The following is a 24,172-nucleotide window of genomic DNA, read 5'->3' on the forward strand; positions in this document are numbered from 1 at the left end:
CTCTTGGGGGTCCCACTCCACACACTGACTTCGTCTTCTGGCATGGCAGGTGTTGAGGAGTCAGGATACTCCCAGACTAGCCACGACCAGGTTGGGCTCCCCCACCTCCTTGGCAACCCCTTGGTCCACAGCAAGGAGACTGGGCTGTCAGAACGAATGGGCAGCCTTCCCTGGGGAAGGCAGCCTGTTTATTGAGTATGGAGGATACATTTACAAACTGAGTACACAAAATAAATAACTGCACATTCTCCATCCACAGTCTGTAGCATACAGGCCCAAGTCTCCAAACTCCCTCTGTCTTATCCTCAGGACCAGGTCCACCCTGGCCGACAGGAAATAAATCCCCAGGCCTTTAGGCCCCAGAGGCACTTTGGGAAATAGGAGGAATTCTGAGGCCACGGGGCTTTGGCTTTCCACTGCCTGGTGCTGGGAGCACTGGGGACAGAAGGAAGGGGTATATAAGGCACAGTTGACTTGGCCCAGAGTGGTCTCTTTTAGCTTGGTTTCCCACTGGAGATGGCACATGCAAAAAGAGGAGGGCCTGCCTCAAGGGTACCCACTGAGAGGAACTGAGGGCTAAACCCTCCCTGCTGGCAGGGGCCCTGCAATCCTGCTAAGGCTATAGCTGGGCCCTGGCTCCTTCCCACCCACAGAAAGTAGCTGTGGAGGGAGGGGGCTTGAGTTCCAGCCCTGCTTGTGGTGGGAGGAGGCACTGTGGCTGATAGGGGGATGGTCTGGCTCAGGCCTCTGGGAAAGAGGCCACCTAATTCCACCCACCTCTTGCAGGGGCTCCCTCCAGTCTGAGATTCAGCAGGGCCCCGACTGGAAGAGTAATGCTATGAAAACAAGCGGGGACAGGCTGGACCAGGCAAGGCCACCTGTGAAAAGGCCGGTGCCCCAGGCACTCAGGGTTCAGAGGCAGGTCACACAGTATGGCTAAGTTCCAGGGGAAGCTGCACAGAAGCTCAGCAGAAGGGGAGAGAACTGAGCAGCCCTGGGACCCTCCCTCAGTGCAGCAGCTCCTTCCTCCCCACTTCCTCTTAGAGGACGAAAGGTGAGCAAGGTGGTCATTCCTAGGCTGCCCATACTTGTGCCAGACACTAGATGGCACCTTCATGCAGCTGCAGAAGAGAGAACATCAGAGCTGAAGGGAGAGGCAGTGGGCAATACCAAGTGTGAAACCAGGGCTGACACTGGAATCCTGATGAGGCTCTCCCTGGGAAGCCCCTGCCCTTTGCTTTGGCCCAGGTGCCCCCACCCCCAGGTGCCCCCACCCTCCAGGTAGCAGCAGTGGGGCTCCTTTTAGTTCCCCCACAGTTGGGAAGGAGGCAACTGGGGAACAGAATGGGCACCCAAGGGGTAGAGGGAGGTGATGGTAGGCTCTGTAAAGCAGGCACTGAGAGCAGTAGGCTGGTGGGCAGAAACTCTCTCATAGACGGAGAGGTTGGAGCCTGGAGCAAGCCTGCTATCAACACAGCCACACAGTCCGGAGGGCCAAGGACCATTCCATGGCCTTACCACCAGAGAGCCTGACAAGTCCTAGGGCCAGAGGAAGGGTCCCTGGGGGCACCATGAAGCAAGATAGGTCTTGGCTGGGAGGTGGAGGGCTGTTTAGACTTAGCCAGGGATTGAGAGTCCAGCCAAGGCACAAGCTGTGTGCCTCCCTGGGCCTCTCACCAGAGCATAATCATGAGGATCAGGATGCCATGGAATATGGGGGGGTGGACAAGGGGGAAGAGTCAGGGAGGAAGGCCTGGTGGAGGAAAGGAGGGTTCCAGAAGTAACTGTCCCAAAGAGTCCTGGGACCAGAGGACACCGTCTACCTGGCATTGCATGCTCCTCTGGTCTGGGGAAGAGCCAAGAAGTGAGACCAAAGGCCAGGGCTTGCCCTTTCCCTAACTGGTACCAGAGTAGTTGCCCACCAAAAGTCGCATCCGTGCCAGGCCAGGCTCCCAGTTCACCAGGCTCAGGCCCAGGGTGAAGATGGGGGCTGCTGAAGGCACAGAGAAGGGGTTGGGGCCATTCACCTACCACCGGCCATACAAGCCCATCTCTAGAGAGGGCACTGGGCCCAGATGGCACAGCAATGTGTGGCCAGGCTGGGACCATGCCATGTCTGCAGCCCAGCCAGGTGGCTCAGCCATTGTACTGCTGCTGGTAGCGCAGGTTAAGCTCCCGCAGCTCTCGCTCCCGCACACGGCGTGACTTGTTGGAGCGTGTAGAGCGGCTGGAACGTGTGGACTGGGCAGATTTGGTGCTCTGGCAGCGCGATGAGGCACGTTTGAGGAGGTTTTGGGAGATGGAGCGGTGCAGATTCTTCATAGATGAAGAGGCTGCCATGCTCACCACCCATGGATGCCTCAGGGCCTGCAGTGCAGTCATTCGAGCGCCGGGGTCCACTGTCAGCAGGCGGTCAATGAAGTCCTTGGCCAGGTTGGACACGCTGGGCCAGGGCTAGAGGCCAACGACAAGTATTAGAGTGAGTGCATTTAACACTGCCCTCCCCATCCTGACGATGTCACCACCACAGCACTCAGACCTGTCCAGCAGCCCTGCTGCATTCTCCTCCTAGAGAGAGGCGCTGCCTGGCTCCTCCCATGTAGAATGTTCTAGGCTTCCCCTTCCCGCCAATGCTGGCCCAGGCTGCCGAGCAGAGGTTGCTCTCTGGGTGAGGAGTCTGACAAGGGAGAAAGACCTGCTCCCTCCCCAAGGAGCAAACTTCTAAGGTGCCCGGGACTCAGAGTCTGGCTCAGGAAAGTGGCCCCTGTCAAGACCACCCAACCTACCCTTGGTCCAGTATAACTCAGAGAAATTTAATGAGAATGGTCCAAACCATATCTTGAGCCAGACTTAAGCTCCCACCCTTGAATGCCCATATCAAGCCACTTCCTAGTTCTTAAAGACAAAGTCCACCCTCCTTCCAACTGACAAAGTGGTCAAAATGACCACTGCATTCTCTACATCAGCCTCAGCCTCTCAGCCATGGGGAGAAAAGGAAACAATTCAAGGCAACTAGATTTCTCCATCTGCTGAGAGGGCAGGGGGGACATGGGACCCTGGCAGGGACCAGGACCCTTCTCAGGGCACTTCTCCAGTCTGCATGACATCTCTAAGCCACACAGTGGCTCCTGGCAGTGCCCTGTGCTAGCCTCATTTTAGTATGTGCTGTCCTCACAGAGGAGCTGATCAAAGCCTGCTCTGCTACATGTACCCACAGCTGCTTTGTCTCAGCCAGACACCAAGCAGCCATCCATCTCCAGCCCTCAGCCTGCACAGCTTGTCACTGGGCTGAATCTCAGGTCCTCAGGGTAAAGGACACTCACTCATATTTCCCTGCAGGCCTGTGTAGCTCAGGGCTCTGGTAATGAGGCCGACCTGCAGGGTGACTGAATTGGTCAGGCACATAGTAGCTTTTGGCTCACAGTTCAAGAAAACCCCATGGCTTGCTGCTGCCACCTGAACACAAAGAGCCATTATGAGGGGCCAGCCAACCTAGACCACAGACACTCACTGTGGCCCCTGTCATTCATCTGAGAGATGGAAAGAAGCAGGCATAATGGGGCCACTGATAGCCACAGCAAACCTAAAGCTGGAACAGGTTGGGTCATGAGAATACTGTGCTGCCCTGCCAGCTTTTATGGTCTCCAAGAAAAGGAGAAATCACTGGGGAGCACACTGCAGCTCAGCCTGGCCTGTTGGTGGGGCAGCTCCAAACAGAGCTGGCAGCCCAGGCTAGCCAAACAGGGCTGGGACATGGATTCTGCTCCTGGCCCTTGCTCCAGTCAAGAGAGAAGAGGGGCAACTCCTCTGCAGATGACAAAATAAATAGAGGCAAAGCTGGACTCACAAGTCAGGAACCTGAATATGGATGGATCAGAGGCATCCTCACTTCACATCCATACCCAGCCAAACCAAGGCCCCCTGCAGCTCCAGTGCAGTCTTAGATGGGCCTCTCACCAGACTTGCACCACGGCTTAAGCATCTGCATCTCCAGAGTGACACAGGCTCACACTAGGCATCAACCCCTGCTGCTTGTTGCCATTAGCGCCAAAGTGAGCCAGATTGATCTGCCCCTCCTCCTCCCCTAGACACTCGCCTCTCCAATTACTGTGTACCTGCAGCTGTGTGCAGAATGCCAACGGGCTCATTAGTTGGAGGGCCAGCCTACCCTCTCTGGCAGGCCCCAGATCTCCCCATGTTTGAAGAGCTGTGAGCAGCTAGACCAGGTGGGTCCCCTAAGCCAATGTGACTCAGCGTCCTGACCTGAGAACCGGGCTGTGCAATGGTACCCAGCCTCACCCTCACACACTGAGGAACACACTGACTTGCAGCAGGAAGTCAAACAGGCTGAACATAGGAAGGTGGTCTTCAAGCCAGCCCACTGACATCAGGGCAGGGACTTATATTGACCTCCAGAACAGTGGCCCCTGGGAGCCCAGCTGAGGCCTCGAACAGGGCTCAAAAAGGAAAAACAAGGCTTTCCACACTCACCCATGGCCTTGATTCTGGCTAAGTCCATTCAGTACCTCCTAAGAAAGCAGTCAACTCCTGCAGACCAACCCATCTCCTTCCCCAACATATGCGGGTCTCTGGAGCCACAAGAGCACAAGAGTATGTCTGGGAGCCTATGACTAACTGGCCAGGTAGCTTTCTGTTCCTCACAGGCAGCCAAGTGAGGGAAAAAAAATAGGTATGAGAAGAAGAAAAATGGTCAACTGTCATGTCCTTCGGCTCCTAACTGCAGGCTGTGGGTAAAGGACAGAACCCTTGCCCCAGTATACTTGGGCCCAGATCAGGGACACATGTGGATCACAGGTGGCTGACAAAAGGGACAGGCCCCAGGTACCACCTGGCCGGTCTCCCAGAGGCTTCCACCTGTTTTTGGGCTGGCATGGAACATGGAAGGGAATGTTAAAATGTCAGGCTGCTTTGCCTCCAGACACTCAGGTCTCCCTCTGCTGTGTGATCAGAGGACAGCTGCAACACCCAGGGTGACAGCCCATACCCTCCTGGCCACAAATCTCTGAGCTGTGTGAGTAAGCAGCTGGGTTCTGCCCAGAGGACAAGGAGAGGCTATGGGAGAAAGGGTATCACCTCCCCACTGTTTCTGACCATCAAACTGGCTGCCTTTCTCCCTAGCCTGTAACCCCTAGAGTCCTTGCATTTTGAGTATGTACTTCTGATGCTGTAACAGCAGAGAAGCCAACAGGGTAGAGGAAAAACCTCCCCCCTGAGCACTTCCTTATCAACTTCACCCTCTTTATCCCTCTGCTTCTGTGGGACTAGTCATTCCTCAGCAGCAGAATCTAACTCTCCCTTCAGAGGGAGGCACCAGACCAGAAGGGGCTTTCCATTTCAGCTCAGAGGACACACTTCCTTCTGCCCCAGCCCCATTTACTTGCTCTAATGGCATAAGGGCCTGGCAATAACATTACTCAAGTCACTACCATTGTCCTGCCTTGAGTCCAAGGGCTAAGGGAACAAAGGCTGGAACCAACTCTCTTGGCCTAGGCTGCAGAGGGAGGAGGAAGCTGCCTCCTTCTAACAGCAAACTCAGCTCACAGGGCTTGCCCTAGACAGGCCTGACCACTTGCAAGTGAGGGGAGAAAAAGGCATTGTGTTTCTTCTGGATGGCATCTGGGTGACAGATTAAGTGTTGGGCTGCAAGCCCAATGACCTGCATTCTAGGTCTGCCTTCTCTGTTGACCATAGAGAAATCACAGCCTCCTCACTTAATATTAATGCAATGAATTCTAAGTCTCTTCTAGTTTCTAAAGTCCTGGATTCTAAAAAGATGGTTCCCCATCTTTCTTCCTCACTTGGCTGCATGTGAGGAACACGTAACATTTCAGCTGACTTGACCTCTTGACCTCTATGGATTCTTTTCCAGCCCATGATGATTCTGGGGAAGGTTCTCTGGCAGAGAAGGAAGCCCCAGCAAAGAGCTGCTAGAAGAAGGAAGGGAGGAAAAAAGCCTGGGCTCTGCTCCCATGACTCAGTTCTTCCCTCAGCTTTGTCTCAAGATGTGTTCTCAGACCCAGCATTCCCACCCTCATAGGCTTCCTTCCTGTACTTACGTGGGCCTAAATGAGAGCAGAGAAAAGGGCACAGAGGAAATTCTGGGAAATGGAGCTTCAGGTTTACTCGGGAGAGCAGAATGATCAGTATGACAAGAACAGCACACTCTGATGTTGACCATGAGGAAAAGTGCTTTGAAAAAATAAGCAGAATTAGACACTGTGTGCTGGTGGAGCCAGCATCCCCTCCTCTGGTTAAGATACTCACCCTCCTGGTGTCTGGACTTCTAACACCAGACAGAATCCACCACCCTGGGACCTGGCAGGGAATGGGTGGGGGTCTGAGCAGCAGAAAAGAAAAGGATGTTGGGGGAGAGAGCATGAGAGGAGAAAAAGAAGGAAGATAATAGTTTGTACAAGAGGCAGAGAATGAAGATAAAAATGAGAAAAGGTGCGACAACTTAAAGGTTAATAGACCTGTATTCTAAAACTTGAGGTGAATAACCAAATGAAATCTTGCACCCCACCTGTCCCTGCCCAGAGTCCACAAAGTGAAGGACAAGGACATGAGGGAGTGGGGTACAACTCAAGAGTCAGGAAGGATGCTGTGTGCTTGCTTTGGAATCAGAGATGTTGGCAACCTATGCCAGCAACTGAGTAATGTCTGCTTTAACAATGTCCTGGAGCAGCCCTAGAAGGTTCTGCATTTCAGAGCCAGCTGCATGGTGTTCTTTTCTGTCTCCATTCAAGGGTTCTGCTGAAGTGAGGTGATTTCCAGGACTCAACCTGGCTCTTTTTTTTTTTTTTAAACTTCCTCTCATTCTAATTTCTGAGACAATTTGCATCCCTGGTGGCTGTTAGCAGGTCACCCATACTGTGGCCTCTGTCCCCAGAGGTCTGTGTTCCTGGAATCCTTGGTACAGGACTCAGCTCAGGGCAGGCACTTGGTCTCCATGGGATGGCAAGATGAGTGAAGAAATGAAGGTGACTCAGCCTTGTGCCCCAAGCCAGCCAAGCCATGCAGGAGCAACATTCAGGTCTGGGCACTACACTTGCACTGGGAGGCAGAGAAACCTAGGCCAGGAAGACACGCACAAGAAGGGTGACCTTGTGTGAAGGAGGCTAGAGAGGCACAGCTGGTGGGGTGTGGTTGGATCAGGTCACCCTCAACCACCTCAGTGGGGACAGGAGGGGGATAATGTGGAAGGCCAGCAGCAGATTTAAAGAGGTCAGAATGTGGGAGAAACAGCAGCCCCAGCAGCTCCCAGAGGAACTTGAAGGCCTAGACGCAACAGAAGCAAGAGCAACTCTGAAAGGGCAGAGCTACCCAGGTGGAGACAGACAATGAGAAGAGTACGAGAGGGAGGGGACGGATGGGACACTGGGAGCTGCCTGAATACAACCCACGATACACCACTTTGTTGGAGAGGCCTCAGCAGAGCTGGGAAATAGCAGTGATGAAAGGAGGCTCTGACCCTGTGTTAACGAGATGCCGTAGGTAGTCAGAGCAAGGTGCTTCGATAAAAATAGCTAAATGCAGCAATGTGGGGAGGTGGGCATCTGTCTCTGCAACCAGGACAGCAACAGCAGAGGGATGCCTATAGGACAGGGCTCCAGGAAGCCAAGAGGTGGCCCAAGGGTGGCACATGAGGGGGCTGCTGCCCCTCTCCACTCAGAGCCTGCCTCCTGCCCTGATGAAGAGAGAGCTGCCCCACCTTCCTCCAAGAGGTCTCCAACCACAGTGACCAGAGAGGGTCCACTGCCCACACCCAGTGGACCAAACCATGCTACCTCCGAGTGACCAGTCAGGGATCTGGACTGAGGGTGTCTGCTCCCTCAGTAAATGAGGGAGACTTATTTGTTGAACATCCACTGGGTACCAGCTTTGGTGAGGTAGAGATGGCCGTTCCAGAGGGAACCTTCCTGGACAAGTTATGGGGGCATCTACTTGGCCTCCTGGGATCCTCACATAGAGCCAGCATTACCATCCAGCACTTGACACCTGGTAGCCACCAGCAGGCAGGCAAGGAAGAAGAGCTTCATAGGAAAGAATTCTAAAATCAGTCTGTTTTCTTGTGCTGTCAGCTATTGACACAGATACGGGAAAGCCATCCTCTGACTTACTAGGGGTGGGCAGCAAGAGAAGAGTGGTGAGCTGATGGTCCACCACAACCCCCATCCACACTGGAGGTGGGAACATGAGACAATTAAAGGCATCCGGCAGAAGCCAAGCACGAGCCTGGAAACATGCCACCTGCCTCCCTGCATTCCACTCTGCTGCCTGCACACATCAGGTCTCCAGCTCTCCCACACCCATGGGGTATTCGTCCCCATGGCTCTGGGGCAAGGTCCTATCCCTGCTCACCCAGCTGCTCCTGTCAGAGTACATGAACGAGGTTGCACGTCCAGTCCCCACAGGTGCTAGCCCCCTTCACCTGGAGAGCACTGGGACACACTACACTCGCTGAACCTCATTTTATCTTCAACAAGTGTCAGAGTCACTTTAAGGACTGGGGAAGAGCAGGGATGGGAATGTGAATGTCAGCTCTGGCTCTGGGCACTCATCCTACTGCAGGGCTATCAGAACTACCAGACAGTATAACTCACTGCCCCAAGCAAGTGCCCCTTGGCCCAAATGGATGGATGGTCAGCTTGCAGCCTGGAGAGCCACTCCTGGAAAGCCACCTCCCACCAACCCAATACTCCGGGAAGTGGCAGATCAGCCCTGCAGGTGGGCTTCTTCTCCCACCAGGATTCTGTACCCTGCCCAGCAGCACTTACTCTCCTGAATAAGGTTTGGTGAGAACCTTTGCCCAAGCCCACTTGTTCCTGGTACAGTCACCTGGGCTCGCCCACAGCTCAGAGACTACTCAAGCAGAGGAGGGTGACAATTAAAGGTTCCTAAACGTGGCAGACAGCAAAGCTACTGATGGCATCACTCTGTCATCAATCCCACAAGGGCCCCTTCATCCATCCTGCCTCTAGGAATAGAACTCTTGACAAAAGCAATGACATTAGGCCCACAACGTCACATTTCATGTCAAGTGAATCACAGAATTTCCAAGTTGATGGGACCATAACAGTCCTCTAGGAGGGTACAAAGATGGTGACTCACCTCCTGTGTCATTCCTCTAGAAGCAGCTGCTCCAGACCTCCCAGGGCCTCCTATGACAGGAAGCTCCCTCTTTCAAGGTGACTCTGTGTCTACAAATTGTTCTCACACTCACACAGGCCTTCCTCACATCTGGCCAACATATGTCTCCCCATCACTTCCAATACGACCCTAGCTTGGCTCTCTCCCCTCCAGCACCTCTGGTCACTGGGTAAAATTTCAGATTTCTCCTCTCAAAATCATTTGTCACAGCCTTCTCCTTTCCAGCACTCTCTTCTCTTCCAAGATTCCTGCATTTCCTTCTAAGCAGGCCTGGCCAGCAGCCCCTAAGTACATCTCTAGCAGGCGTCCCACTTCTTGGATTCCAGCTCCCAGAAGAGAACATTCCCAGCCAGCAGGAGCAGCCCCGTCTGCTTGACAGCTATTTACTTCTGGGTCCTTCCCAGGGCATCACCAATAACCACTGGTGCTTCACTTAGGAAAAGGAGGAGAAAGTACTGGGAGCATATGTATTAATACACATGCTGTCCTCAAGGAACTTACAGGCTGGGGAGGAGAGTTATGTCCACAGACAATAGCCTGGGAAAGTGCTGAAACAGACCCCAGCAACACAGTGAGGAATGTGTGTCAGGGAAAGTAGACTGTGGGGATGGAAAGGCCAAGAACTCTGAAGCCAAGATGGCCTGAATTCAAATCCCAGGCCTGCCTCCCTCTCTGTGAGACCCTGGACAAATTACTTAACCTCACTGGCCTCAGTTTACTCATCTGTAAAATGGGGGGGATTACACCCACTGGGGAGATTATTGTAGAGATTAGACATGTTGGGTGTAGAACCCTCAGATCTGTGCCTGGTACTCAGTAGAACTACACAATGGCAGTGGTTGGCATTATGTTTAATGGAAGCAATCTTGAATTGGATGGTTTAGAGCTGGTCAAATTTCTAAGGCTGACATTGGGAACAGAGGGAAAAGCCTGAGCAAAAGCATAGAGTGGGGAGTGAAAGGAGCAAACATCTCAGGCCTACGGTATGTAGGGAATGGGGTGCAGTGTGGGGCCAGAGCTAGGGGTTAGAGTACTAGAATGTTGCGCTTATAGGGCAGGTGCTGAAGGAGGCCCCACTTCTGTGCTTCCCTCCACCGCTGGTCCCCATGCAGGGACATCAGGCAGGACTGTACACTCTCTGGGTCAGAGGGCAGCCTGAAGTCCTCTCCCAATCTGCCTCATAAGCTGATGCTCCTCCTGCAAAGCTGCAAGAGCATTCTGTGCCCCACTCTGTTTCTCCCTCAGCTGTGGCTCACATGTACCATGTGGAGCTCAGTCTCTGGAATTCCCCATCTGCCCCAAACATCCCCAGGATACCAGGCTCCTCCATCCCAAAATTGGATTACTCCAACAGCCCCCAGTTAGCCTTCCCCCGCTAGTCTTCCGCAACAGTTCCTGCTACATTTCCCCTTCACTATCAAGAACCCAGAGGGCTCCCTCCCACCTAATGCTTTGATTTCCCAAATAATCCCTGGCACCACAGAGCTCCCAGAACCAAATACCAGGCCTGGTCCAACCTCATTAACCTCTGCTCCATTACTCCCAAACAATCTGTTTATTCTGGAGCACAGTTAGCGATGTTGCCTTCTCTGAGCCTCCTCCTTCCCAAAGCCCACCCCCTCCAGGAAGCCCTCCATTCAAGTCCACAGAAATCATAGAAGGCTACATGGACAGAACCCTTGAGAAATAAGCACGCTGGATAGGGCCTGGTGTATATGAGACACCACTATAAGCGGGCAAGGTGCCTATGAGAAAGGCACTGAGTGCCAGAGGACTTACTGTTGGTGAAGAATGCATACCTCCAAACCTTGATGAGCTCAAAGTTGGCACAAACTTTGCGCAAGAAACTAGATAGAAACAGCCCCCGCAATCCAGCATGCTCTCAGATAGGTTTTCTGGCAGGGCCTTGCTCACTTAGATGGCTCTCATAAGGGTAAATGACCATCACACAGAAGACAGATGGCTGGAGGAGGGAGGGGACAGAGCCCAACCCTAAGAAGGGGGGCCAGTCCAGCCACCTGCCCCAAGCCCCATGGCCCACGTTCCAGATCACCCAGGCCTGCGCTGGCATGTGCCTGCCAACAAGGGTTCATTCTGTGGCCATTTCCTATTCCTAGTCCTTTCTCCCAGACAATCTCAAGTTTCATGGGGATGGGGAATAGGCCTTCATGTCTCTCTGCATCTTCCTCAGGTGCACTTACAGGTAGACAATGACCAGCAAAACAGAAAGACAGACGCCTGGTCTCCAGCTCAAAGAGCCTGATTTAATGATATCTCCTCACCCAGGAAACACCCCAAACAAACTCTTCCCAATCAGAGCTCTCTGCAGATGGTGGTAGAATCTGCTCCTGGGGTCAACCAAGCTCCTGGTAACAGACAGGTGCCGTCAGTGCTGGTCAGGGATTTGACTCTGGGACTGGGAACTGAGGCTTTCAACTTCAAGTGAAGGGTAGTGGGCTCCAAATGCTGGGCAGTGCCCATCCCCTACACTGGGAGCCCCAGACTCATGCCACATGATTCTAGCAGAGGAAGAAGCAGAGTCTCAGGACCCAGTCTGTGGCCACAACAGGAGCAAGAAGCCTGAGTCCATTCCCTATCCCATTCATTTGTCATTCTCTCACCCTCAGATAATCAATAACCAGTTAGCAAGACTCTGCAAGCTCCAATGAGATAAACTGCCTGATCAACAATTGCCAGAATCAGGAACTCGTGAGCCAATCTACAGACTTTTGGAAAGAGTCTTCCTTTGTCAGCATCTCTTGGGAAACTTCCCTCCTTCCCTCCCTCCCACAGCTAAGCTACACCACACATAGCTCCAAGGGCAAGTCACACAGGGCCCTGGCACAACACTGCCTGTGAGGTGAATTCTGTGCGTTCTGACCATGATGAAACCCAGCCCAGAGGGTGAGCAGGACAGTGTCCTCTGTGACCATCCCATTACAGCCCAGGCATCTCAGCCAGTCAGTGTTTGTTTTATTGAATCCCATTTGGAGCAAGGAATAAAACATAAAAACCTTTAGGGGAGAGCTGGAGAATGTCCCAGGTTCTCCTTCACCTGTAGTCTCAGCACAGAGCTGGCCTGAAGAGGAAGGCTTCCCTCCCTTCTTCACACCATCCTGAGGCGCATGACCTGGCACATGATGCCAGCCCCCATCCCCATGGGAGGGAAGTCCTTGGCTGACCACACAACCGTGCCCTGAAACTGACAGGGAGGATGATGGTGCACAGGATCTCAAGCACTAAAGGTACTTTGCCTTCATGAGACTTTGGGTGACTCCTGTAGGAAACACTGCTCTGGGCCAGTTGGCTGAGGCCAGGGAGGGCCCAGCCCAAAAATCCCTGGGAGGAAAGCTGGGTTGCAGAAGTAAGCTAGTCCCAAAGCTCCTTCTCCTCTGCATGGGCTATTCAGGAGGCAAGGACAGCAGGCCTGAGAGGAACACTGTGGGGAGCACTCTGCAGGGGGCACTTGGGGAGGGGCCCTTGCTGTCTTGGCAGAATCCTGTCATCCTGCAAAGCTCACCTCACCTCCCACATAAAGCTGTCACCCATTCTTTCTTCACAACCTCCCCAAGCACACCACTATATTCCAGCTTGCAGTGCTTACCATTTCTGTAGTTAGCCTCATCTCCAACCCAGTCAGCATTCTGGCTAAGAATCAACCAGTTCTTACTTTTTCTGTACCTTCCTTTGGCTCCCAGCAGTGCTGAAACCTAACAGATCTTTTCAGGCATCAGGGCTATCAATGGATCCAAAGACACAAACTGATGGCCTGCCGGTTGAATTAGGCCCGCAGGTAAGCATTTTGTTGGGTTAAGTACAAGATATTGCTTAAGTATGTGAATTATATTCCAATATTTTAATATCAGATTTTCTGGCTTCTTTTTAAAAAACTGGAATGTCTGGGTGCATGGAGTCCTCTCTGCTGTGTGTCAAAACTGGGCAGAGATGAGAAGCAACTGTTCCTTTAGACAGGGCATCGTCACTAGACTGCCCTAGCACTCATGAGCAGATGTTGTGGACTCCCTGCCCCCACTTCCTCTCAGCCCATCTCTGAGCTCGCCTGCAGTTGTGGTGCTCCTGTGCAAGCGGACAGCTTCACACTGCTGCATCTCTCTGCCTCTTTGCCTGAGGACTTTCTCCAGCGCTAGGTGGCATTCAGCACAGCCCAAAAGTGCCAGAGATTTAATGACCCCCCTCACCTCGAAGAAATTCTCAACTCATACTAGAGCCAGATTAAGCCCACCCACTTTCCCGCCTCTCAGTGGTATGATTCTGAGGTATGTTCCACATGATTATTCACAGGGTCCCCAGTGGGACTGGGTTCCAGTGGCCCACAGTGGCAGTCCACTCCTTCATATACCCCTTATTGTCTTCTTTTCTGTCTCACTTTCCCCACTCTTCACTTATGCTTACTGGAATCACAATTAAACTATCTAGTCCCAAGTCCTTGTCTCAGGCTTCACTTTTGAGAGAACCCAGACTAAGATACTCTACTAGTCTCACTTCATCATTTTTACATTATCTGCCTGGTCCCACGAACACGGCCTTCAGAGCACATCCCCCTGATTGAAGGCTGCAGGATAGAACCCCCCACACCACACACACACAGGGGCCTCTCAGCATCCTGGGACGGGCAGACTCACCTCCCCCGAGTAACTGTACTTGCCCCTGAGGATCTGCCGGTACAGCCGGGTGCGGTTGTCATCCTCAAAGGGCATGGTGCCACTGAGCAGGATGTAGGCAATAACACCCAGGGCCCACATGTCGACTGAGTTGGTGTAGGGCTTGCGGACCAGGACCTCAGGGGCAATGTACTCGGGCGTGCCACAGGTGGTCTTCATCAGACAGTCGTCACCCTTCTTGCGGGCACTGGCCAGACCAAAGTCGGTGATGATGATCTTGGAGTCAGTGCCTGGGTGGTAGTAGAGCAGATTCTCAGGCTTGAGGTCTCGGTGTGTGATGCCCAGTGCATGCAGATATCGGACGCCATCCAGTACCATCTGCAGTACCCGCGTGGCATCACGCTCAGTGAAAGAACCCTTGGCGATGATGCGGTCAAAGAGCTCTCCACCAGTGGCCAACTCCATCACCATGTACACGCGCTCCTGTGTCTCAAACACCTCCACCAGCTGGATGATGTTGGCGTGGCGCACCCGGCGCAGTACACGCAGCTCTGATTCACAGACCTCCCGTCCCTCCCGGTACTTAGTCTCAATCATCTTAATGGCGTATGGCTGCCGGGTTGCCCGGTGCTCTACACGTACCACTCGGCTGAAGCTGCCTCGGCCAATCAGGGCTTTGATGTCATACTTGGCTGTCACACGTGGGTCAAACTTGGCCCTGTACTTAGCTACCCTGGCCCTGCGTGGTGGTTCTGAAGGAGGCTCTGTGTGGCCAGTAGGGGGCACACTAGGGAATGGATTTGCACACTGACTGGCTGCTGGGAAACCAGCTTTGAGGGGGCCAACACTGTCCACCTCTGTGATGAAGTGCTTGTATACATCGCTCTTAGTGCCACTGAAGGGCTCCACCTTCTTGACCAGATCCAGCTGGACATCCTTGGGCGGCTCAGGAAGGACTTTGCTTGTCCCACAGCCCATCACGGACACGGGGGCATCCTTCCTAGTGAGGCTGGCAGGACCTGCTCTGCAGGCAGTGCCCCATCTACACCTATACAGACAGAAGAAAGGACAACTCAGCAATGCCAGGGACACTTCTGAAGGGATACCAGCCACCTTCCTCAACCCCAACCCCTTACCCCTAGATAAACCTAGCCTGAAGACCTGCCTCTAACATAGTTCCCTGTAAGGGAGAATGGCTTTCCCCTCTGAGAGCTTAGGGTCCAGGTACCATGGAGGATCTAGATGAAAGACTGGGTCTGAGCTCCAGGCTTTTGATTCATGTCTCCCTGGATCTGACTTTCATGCTGCTCTTCAACTCCGAAGAGGGGCAGGAACATGCACCATGCTCAGCTGTCACTATCCCCACCCTCCTCCCTACTCTGCCAGGGTCCCTTATCCTAGTTGAATTCCTGTATTTTTTAAAGGTTAAAATCATTCCTCTTATTACTCTAACTCATCTTTTCTGAAATGGAGGTGTGGAGTGTTAGAGGCCCATTTCCAACACTATCACCCACCAAGGCTCAGAAGGCCACTTCTCCAAGGTTTCCCCGCTCATGGATATCTTCCTGGCCCTCTAGGCCTCCTGCAGGGGTTGATGCTCCCCCTGCAACAACCATCACCACTACACACTGCCCTGGGTCTTTGCCCTAACCTCACTCTTTCTGGATGGCTCCCATTAACTTTGCTAATGCATCATCTTCACCCTGGCAGTTTAACACCCTTTTCCAGGGTCTCCCACTTACCCAGTTTACCACATAGATAACTAAAATGCCACACAAATCCCGGAATGGCTAAAATCAATCCCAGTGAACTTGGGACCACAAGCCTTAGCACGCTACCACCAGGTAGCCACCAAACTAACCTGGGCTTCACTTAAGAGGCAGAGGGGGCCTTGAGCACAGAAAGGACACAAGCAGCTTCACCCAGATGAGACTCATGCTGTGGATCAGGGTATGCTGCTTCTTCGGGATGAGGATCCAGGGGCCTTCCCCATTTGTTTCCCAAAGATGTTCTGACTTAATTAATACCTTGTGGCTGGTGGAGCCCTGGACAAGGTGACGTGATGAAGTACTGCTTTCCAGAGGTCATTTCTATCTAGGATGCCCTTCTCTAACTCTATCTGAGGGCCCGAAGGGTGAAAGAAGAGAGCTTAGAATTTCCTATTATGACATACAGAAATGGGGATAAAATAAGTAATTCAGATCAAACGTTTACTGAACATCTACTAGGGATACAGGAATGAATAAGACATCCAGTGCTGGTTATGTTTTAACATATACACACACAAAAAAACAGGCAAAACATGGTCAATAAACTCATAATCTAAATGATGAGCAAAGCATAAAGACAGGTAATTGCAATATAGCAAGGTAAGTGTTAGGCTTGAGAAAATAAGAGTAAATGTGTAAAATGATGCAGGGATTACGGAAAGCTTCCTGGAGGAGGGGACTCCCACGCTGAGTTTGAAGTAAGAATAAGTGGATGGGGAAAAGTGGAATGGCATTTCAGGCAGAGACAATAACGCACTCAAAGGCCCAGAGGAGCACCCTGTGCCTGCAAAAGGGGAATTTTGGCAATATGAAGACAGGACTGGGGGCTGAAGTGTTGGGAAGTTAGTAGGAACTAGGTTGTGGAGAGCAGCACAAAGTTACAGTGAGGAGTCAGGACCTTCCTAGGAGGTGACAGGAAGCTACCAAAGGGTTTATAAGGAGAGGCAATTCTGTGTTTAGAAAGAAGTACAAGGCTGAGGGTCAAAAACTGACAGGGTGAGTGAGGAGGGTGGAGTGAAGAGAGGTCAGCTGGGGAATGTACTGCCGGAGAATGGAGGCATGATATAAGGGGTGAAAGGGAGGAGAAAGTGGCACTCCAGTCCCTTGCTCAAGTTCCTGGGCAGAGGGTCAGCAGTGCAGCAGGAGGGACAGGTTTGGGAAACAATGGGGAAAGTTTAGTTCTGGATACATTGTGGTGGGGTGGCCGGCTGTAGAATCTAACGGTTGAAAAGAGCTGGTCAGAGATTCCATGGCTGCCCAAGGGTGGTACTTGGGACCAAGGGACAACACCAACGCCAACTCCTATCCCCACCCCCTTGCAAAGCCAGCAAAAGATCCCATGAAAGGCAGCAGAGGGAGACCCAAAGAGGTTTTGCTAGGGCATCTTGAGGGTCACAGAGAACCCACACAGAGACCCTCAGATTCCAGGGAGTCAACGGCCTGAATTCAAGACGGTAATAACTGACCAATGTGGCCAACTCTTCCAAGGAATAAGCTCACCTCTGAAACATACACAAGACCTTGATTACCAATCCATCAGATAAAAAGATCAACGATTAAGGGCTTAGGTTTTAATCAGTATGTAAATATGACTCTCAGCAGGATGAGGTTTATCTTTCTTTATATGAGAAGAAAAGATTCCTCCACTAACACAAGGCTCTTCAGAACTTGCCGCAGTTCTCACCCAAATGCTCAGGAGATCCCACATAGCAGCTTAGGAAATCATGTTTAAACAACGGCATTTAGAAACAAGGTTCCTTTTCACAGAGGCCAAAGATTAGAACTGTGGACTTTGGAATTTTGCAGACTCATCTCTTCTTTCAGGGAAAATACAAGACTCAATATGGTAAAAGGCTGCAGCCCAGGAAAAAAAATAGCTCTTGGGCCAGGTTTCCTGAGGCAGAACAAAGGCCCTGATCCCTAAGACCACACTGTAAGCAACGCCTACGATTCAAAGAGAAGACAAATTGCATGGGTGACCCAGCACAGCTACTCAGATGTCACTTCTTCCTGGTGAAAAGGTAGAACCCTAGATCCACAAAATAAATAACTGTCTCCAGGTATACTCAATGGCTCTTTTTCTTTAAATGTGCATACCTAGTCTGGTCCTGATGAGAAAAACTAAGGTTTACAAAGAAAAGGCCTGAGCTCTCACTTTAAACAAAGCCTGAGCAAGGTTCTCAAGTCAGCAGTAAGAGAGCCAAGGATTACCCCTCTCTGACCTCTCTGACCTGGGACACAGTTTCTCTTACATTTGTTTCAGTTAGAAACTCTTCAAAGACAGGCTGAAGCTGGTACTCCACCTTCCCAACTACAGACCGAGAGTGGAGGAGAGAGGGTGCCAGCTTGGGATGGGGGGTGGGGGGTAGGGAGAGACAGCTGATAACTCCAGGTGATCATAGCTGCTCCACACTCCCGTTGTATCAGTTAAATCTCTTTCCACATCAGTTAGGTAAAAACGCAAACATAGAGACAAGGGAGGCAGCTGGCAAAACTCCTTCTGGGAAGAAAGGAAACGTGTTTTCCTGTCATCAGCTCTCCTGGGTGTGTCCCAGCAGAGTGACCAGGGTCGGTGAGGATGAATGAGGAAGCCTCAGGAAGAGACCTCCTAGGAGGGTCATGCTATGCCAGCTATGACAAATCACCATTCCATTTCACCACACCAATTCTGCCACATCTTACAGAAAGTACTGAGCTCTCTAGAGTCAGCCTCCACACCCTCAACTCCTAGTCTGATCCAAAGCACTCCTCAAAGAAGGTAAATGTGGTAGACAGAGTGCAGCAGTGGGTGTGAGCACTCAGAACTTCTGTCCTCACTAACACTCTATAGAAACAACAGGCCAAAAAGGTAGAAACTTGTTCAAAGACACTCGGATAGTGACGGCCAAGCACAAACCCAAATCTCCTGGTTCTCCATTCAGAGCTCCAGAAGTGCCTGGAGCCTGGCAGAATTCAGCCTCACCAGGTAAAGGCCTCAATCCTTCCTCATACACTTAGTTGGTAAATTAATGAAACTTTACTGAGGATCTTTTCTGAAGGGCATGTCTTCTGAAACCTCCATTCCAAGCACAGTCCTGGTCACGCTGCTCACTACTATAATCTAGACTGCTTTTGATCACCAGAGCGGTCAGCCTCTTGAGGGAAGGGGCCACTTCTCAAGTTTCTAGATCTCTCTGGCTCCTGGCAAAATGCTGAGCTCAGAGCAGTCATTCAATGTTTGTTAACAATGAACGAAAGGTGGTCTGGCTGGCTCTTGAATTTCTTTTTTGCTGCAGGGCAACAATCCCAGAACCTCAGAAATTTTCAAGTGGCAGGAAGAGGCCAGGCTGGTGGTTAAATCAGAGCAACACAAAGGAAGCTGGAGCTCTTGGGCCTTTTGGGTATTACAGATTGTTATCTGAACTCCAAAGCAAGTTTGTCCACAAGCTGCCAGATCCATCTGCAGGGAGGCCAGGGGCCCAGGAAAGAGGGAACAGGATGGATCCTGAAACAATTTCCTGGCCACAGAAGTCTGTGGATGTCGCCAGGCAGGGTGCCAGTAGGCACTCAGCTCTCTCCAATAACACCTCCTAAGATTGTTCCCTACGGCAAAGCTTTACAACCTTTAGTTTTCAAAGACCTCTATATTCTGCTCCCGTGTTTTGAAAGACTGTCTATCAAAATGAAGTAGGCAGTAATCGCTCAGGAATCCCAGAAATAATTAACTGCAAAATAGCACTTCTAACCAACCTGATGCAAGTAAGGAAAACGGGCAAAGAAGTCTGTCATTTTAGACAAAACCCTCGAACAAGGACCTCTGCAACCTTAGGGGGAACAGCAGGATTTTGCTTTCTGAAATAGGGAAACTGACATGAGACAAAGCGATTTCATTTTCAGAATTCTACAAAACCACTTCCACAAGTATGCAAAGATATATCTGTACAAGCAAGTTCATGAAAACATTCTTTATAATAATAAAAAGAAAGTGGAAACAACCCAAATATCCATCAGTAAGGAAATAAATGAATAAACTATGGTATATTCATGTAATGGAATGCTCTACAGCTATTGAAATGAATGAGGTAAATCCATATATACTGACAAAGAAAAGTATCAGTCAAGTTTATTGAGTAGCTTTGTCCTGGGATCCATGTTTCTGATGTAGCAAGTATTTTAAAATAGTATGTGAAGCTTATGTCCAATGAGGGATTAAAAAAAGGTATAGACATATATATGGAAGAAAAATATCCTGGAAAGGTAGAAGAGAAATTGTTGACAGTAACTACCTCTACGGTGTGGGAATGTGGAGGGAACAGGTGGAAGGAAGGAAGGAAGGGGGACTTTTACTTCTCACTTTACACACTTCTGTGCCACTGCTGTATTTTTAAATCATCACCACATATTTCATTTTTGAAGTTAAAAATATATATAGTATAGAAATGTATAGACTAGTACATGCAATAAGAAAAAATCTGGAGGAATACACACCAGTTATTACACCAAATTTTAGGAATATACACCAAATTATTAAAAATGATTAATGTGTCTCTAATTTGAAAAGATACCTGCATCTCAATAATTACAGCAGCACTATTTACAACAGCCAAGACATGAAAGCAACCAAAGTGTCCATCGACAGATGAATGGATAAAGATGTGGTATATATACAATCATATATACAATAGAATACTACTCAGCCATAAAAAAGAATGAAATATCATTTGCAGCAACATGGATGGACCTAGAGATTATACTAAATGAAGTAACTCAGAGAAAGACAAATATCATATGATACCACTTGTATATGGAATCTAAAATATGATACAAATTAATTTATTTACAAAACAGACTCACAGACATAGAAGACAAACTTATGGTTACCAAAGGGAAAGGGGGCTGGGGGAGGGATACATTAGAAGTCTGGGATTAGCAGATACAAACTACTACATATAAAACAGATAAACAACAAGGTCCCACTGTATAGCACTGGGAACTATATTCAGTATCGTATAATAAACCATAATGGAAAGGAATATGAAAAAGAATGTACATATGTATAACTGAATCATTTTGCTGTACACAACATTGTAAATCAACTGTACTTCAATTAAAAAAATGATTAGTGTTTGTATCTAAAGACATGGTGCACTATTCACTTCTGTAATGTTTTAACTTATAATATTATTTTGTAATAAAAATTGTTATGACTTCTTTTTGGAATATAGTAGCTCAAGACCTTACTTCTCAAGAGCTCCAGCTATGCACCACTGCTCTACATGGTAATATTTGGTAAGCACAGACTTCTGCCTTAGAGCTGAGAGAGGGAGAGAAGTTCAAAAGTTTGTTGTGTCCTCATCATTTTATCCTGCCATCCCAACTCCATCTGAGACATCCCACCTACAGCCCATTCCATAATCAGAAATACAGACTCTGGCAATGTACCTGAAGTTCTCCTTCCAAAATCCCAAAGTACAACCCACAAATAAATTTACTGAGCTCCTGTTGTGGGCCAGGAACTCTGCCAGGGGCTGTGACAGACAAAAAGAAAGCAGTTATAATCTCTGCTCTCAAGGAACTTAACAGCCCAGGTGGTTCTACACCGAGAGTCCCCTGATCCATTTCTCTTATGATGCTAAGTGAGGCTGCTTCAAGGCTGGCAGTCTGGAAGGGATCCAACTGAGATAATTTGCCCCCAGCAAATGAAAACAGCACATTCTTTTTTACTTCAGCATCACATGGGACGCCATGGCAACAGGGGTTTGTACCAAGAATTAGCTCAGTGATGACCTAGCCAACACAAATCAGCTTAATACTCACTGAGTAAGATTCTTGGAAGGAAAGAAAGTTCAAATGAGTAAATCTTTCTCCAGCTCTCAACAAGCAGAATTGTTTCCCTTCTTCCAGGGCTGTTCTCAAATTTTTCTGTGTACTCTGGGATCAATGGAGACAGCTGTTCTCAGCTATCAGAAAGCTTAAGAGTCAATACTTAAACACACCTATAACCAATTCACATCAGACAGCTAGGAAGCGCTGAATAGGATCAAATTTGCTCATACAACATGCTCACACTTACAAAGTAAAACAGAAGGCCAAACTAAAGTCTCACTCATTTAACTATGAACTTGTGAGTGACAGAAAATCCCAGTATCTAGTTCAGATTTCACAGTCACTAGCATCTTCAGGGATATTACATTCCAAGTGAGGCACAGCTCTAGCTCAGTGTAAAAGGCAAAGAGGTTTCCTGAAAGCTGCACTTTCTCTAGCTCATTTATACAACCTAACAAGCACAGGAATGGCAAATTAGACCTGGACAATGTTTGCTGAATACAGCAAACCCACCCTCCAATGAGTCAGCAATCCACATAACTTCTAGGAGAATAGCCAACTGCAACTGCCCTGCGAAGAAGCATAGTTTTGTCAGAGCTTTCCCTGATGATTAGAAATTACCTCAAGGAAATTACATTACATCAGGTAGCTTCCTACACAAGGTTCAGTTTGAAGAGGGAGCAGGCTTTTGACAAGGGATGCACTGTGGGAAGAACGGCCATTAGTAATAACAGTGGCTTCCATTTCCTGAGTTCCAACTAAGTGTTTTATATGCATTCTCACTCCTCTCTGCAACCACATAAAGTAGGCATGATTATTCCTATTATGGGACGAGCAAACTAGGACTCAAAGAACCTCAAGATCTCATAAAAGCCAAGAACTGAATCTAAGTCTTTCCAACTCCAAAGCCCATACTTCTAACCACCAAATCATACTGCCTTCCCAAGGTATGGGCAATGAGACTGCAACAGCTGTGTGCCACAGGGCATAGCCAGCCTTTCCCATCGGACAAAGACACAACAGTTTTCTGGAGCAATGATCTTCAACCAGGGAGCACAGTAAAGTCACCTGAGAGTTTTTTAAAAAATACAGATTTCTACCAGATTCCAGATATTCTGAATCAAAATCTCAGACAGTGAGACTCTTGAATTTGTATTTTGAAAAACCACCCCAGGAGAATTTAGACCATCAAAGTTGACAAGGCTGCACCACTTACCACACGCATACGTGTGCATGTGCAAACAGGATATACACATTTGCTCTGCTCATCTCAGGTCCTGGCCCATGACAGGTACTCAACAATATAGTTGAGTCTGTATCCATTCTTAAGCCAGCAACCTATCCCAGCCGATTCACCTCCTATTTTATGCCAGGCACAGAGCCAGACACTCAGATGCAAACAAAAATAACACAATCCCCAGACCCACTATCAGGTGATATAACACAATATACTCCAAAAGTAGTAGCAAGAATAAAAGTACAAAGGAGTCAGCGGTTACATGTGAAGGGAGGCTTTTCCAAAGAAATGAAATCCAAGGTATTTTTTAAAGGAGAGATGTAAATTTTCCATACTGGTGGGTGGAGGTACGGGATAAGAGAGTATTACAAAGTGAGAAAACTGCGTATCTAAAGCAAAAAGGTATTAAAACACAGAGCTAAAGGCAAATTCACATATCCCCAACAAACTATGTAAACAGGAGACAAAAGTGCCCAGGTTTTGACTTCGGGCTATGTTTCTACCCAGTTATGAAGAGCCCTGAACGCCTTGCTATGAAGCTTGGCCTTTATCCTGTAGGTAGCAAGGAGTCAGTTTTAGACAATGAAGGACTTAATTCAGATTTTTAAGTGGAAATGATCAATTTATCGCTTCGTGGAAGGGGAGTGAATGTGGAGAGCTGGGCTGCCCCTTATCAAAGCAGAGGGATAACTGGCTTGCGAAGCAGGTGGACTCAGGCCCGCTTTTTTCCCCGCCTGAACAAGGAAGCGACCAGCTGCCCCACTGACCCCTGGCGTTCAGTCGCAAAGTAGAGGGTGTAGAGTAGGTGCCGGACAAGAGAAGACAGTGAGGACAACCGGATTAGTTCACCCTGACCGATGCCGACTTGCTGAACATGAGGCAGGACAGCTGACCACGTCCACCTGGCCCTTGCGGCCTCAGATACGGGTTACCCAGCACAGCAGCACGTTTCGAGGCCAATTAACACTTGGACACCGGGGACCCCGAGCTGCAATCGCCTGGCCTGCCCCTCAGTCCCGTAGGCCCCGGAACACCGGGCACGGGCCGAAGTATGGGCAGGAACGGGCCCTGTGCTCCAGAAAGTGACCGTGGCCTCTCCTCAGCCCCTCCTGCCCGTCAGACCGTCGCCGTGGGCAGGGCCGCCTCACCTCGCGCGGACGGCGGGCTCTTCGGCGTCTGGGCGACTGTGCTGACCCTCTTCGGGTCGCAGCCACGGCCGCCGCCGCCGCCGCCGCCATCCTCAGGCGTCAGCGTCGTGGCGTCATCACAGCGCGCGCTTGACGCCAAAACAAATCCGGGCCGCCCACGGGGCGGTACGGGGGTGGACTCTCGGAAGAGCCGGGCTGTCCAGTTGGCGGCGCTCTGAGAGTGGCTTGCCAATCAACGCCTTCAGGGCGGGACCGGGCTTTCTCCAGGAGTAGAGAGTGTTAAGTGTTGCTCCAAATGTTTCCACCTTAGGTTTAGGCAGACACTGTGGATAGTAGGGAGAAAGTTTCTAGATTCAAATTAGGGTGGGAGAGCGCTTTATAGTGCCAAGTGGGGGATGTAGTGCATTTCAACAGAGGTTT

General features: G+C 50.1%; 1 protein-coding gene across 1 annotated transcript; it reads right to left on the bottom strand.

The window, feature by feature from the left end:
- Positions 1 to 145: 145 nt before the first annotated feature.
- Positions 146 to 23,903, bottom strand: PSKH1 (protein serine kinase H1). The gene is made up of 3 exons (XM_074370545.1): positions 23,753 to 23,903; positions 13,815 to 14,841; positions 146 to 2,454 (listed from the first exon to the last, which is right to left on the bottom strand). The coding sequence occupies exons 2-3, from the start codon at positions 14,769 to 14,771 to the stop codon at positions 2,137 to 2,139; spliced, it is 1,275 nt and encodes a 424-aa protein (XP_074226646.1). The 5' UTR covers positions 14,772 to 14,841; positions 23,753 to 23,903; the 3' UTR covers positions 146 to 2,136.
- Between the last annotated feature and the right edge of the window lie 269 nt (positions 23,904 to 24,172).

The sequence above is a fragment of the Camelus bactrianus genome, chromosome 9, assembly GCF_048773025.1.
Source record: "Camelus bactrianus isolate YW-2024 breed Bactrian camel chromosome 9, ASM4877302v1, whole genome shotgun sequence".
Classification (NCBI taxonomy): Eukaryota; Metazoa; Chordata; class Mammalia; order Artiodactyla; family Camelidae; genus Camelus; species Camelus bactrianus.

Coding starts and splice junctions, on each gene's coding strand:
- PSKH1 (XM_074370545.1), bottom strand. CDS start 14,771: ATGGGCTGTGGGACAAGCAAAGTCCTTCCTGAGCCGCCCAAGGATGTC. Junction 2,455..13,814: donor AGTACAGTTACTCGGGGGAG/GTGAGTCTGCCC, acceptor GTTGGCCTCTAG/CCCTGGCCCAGCGTGTCCAA.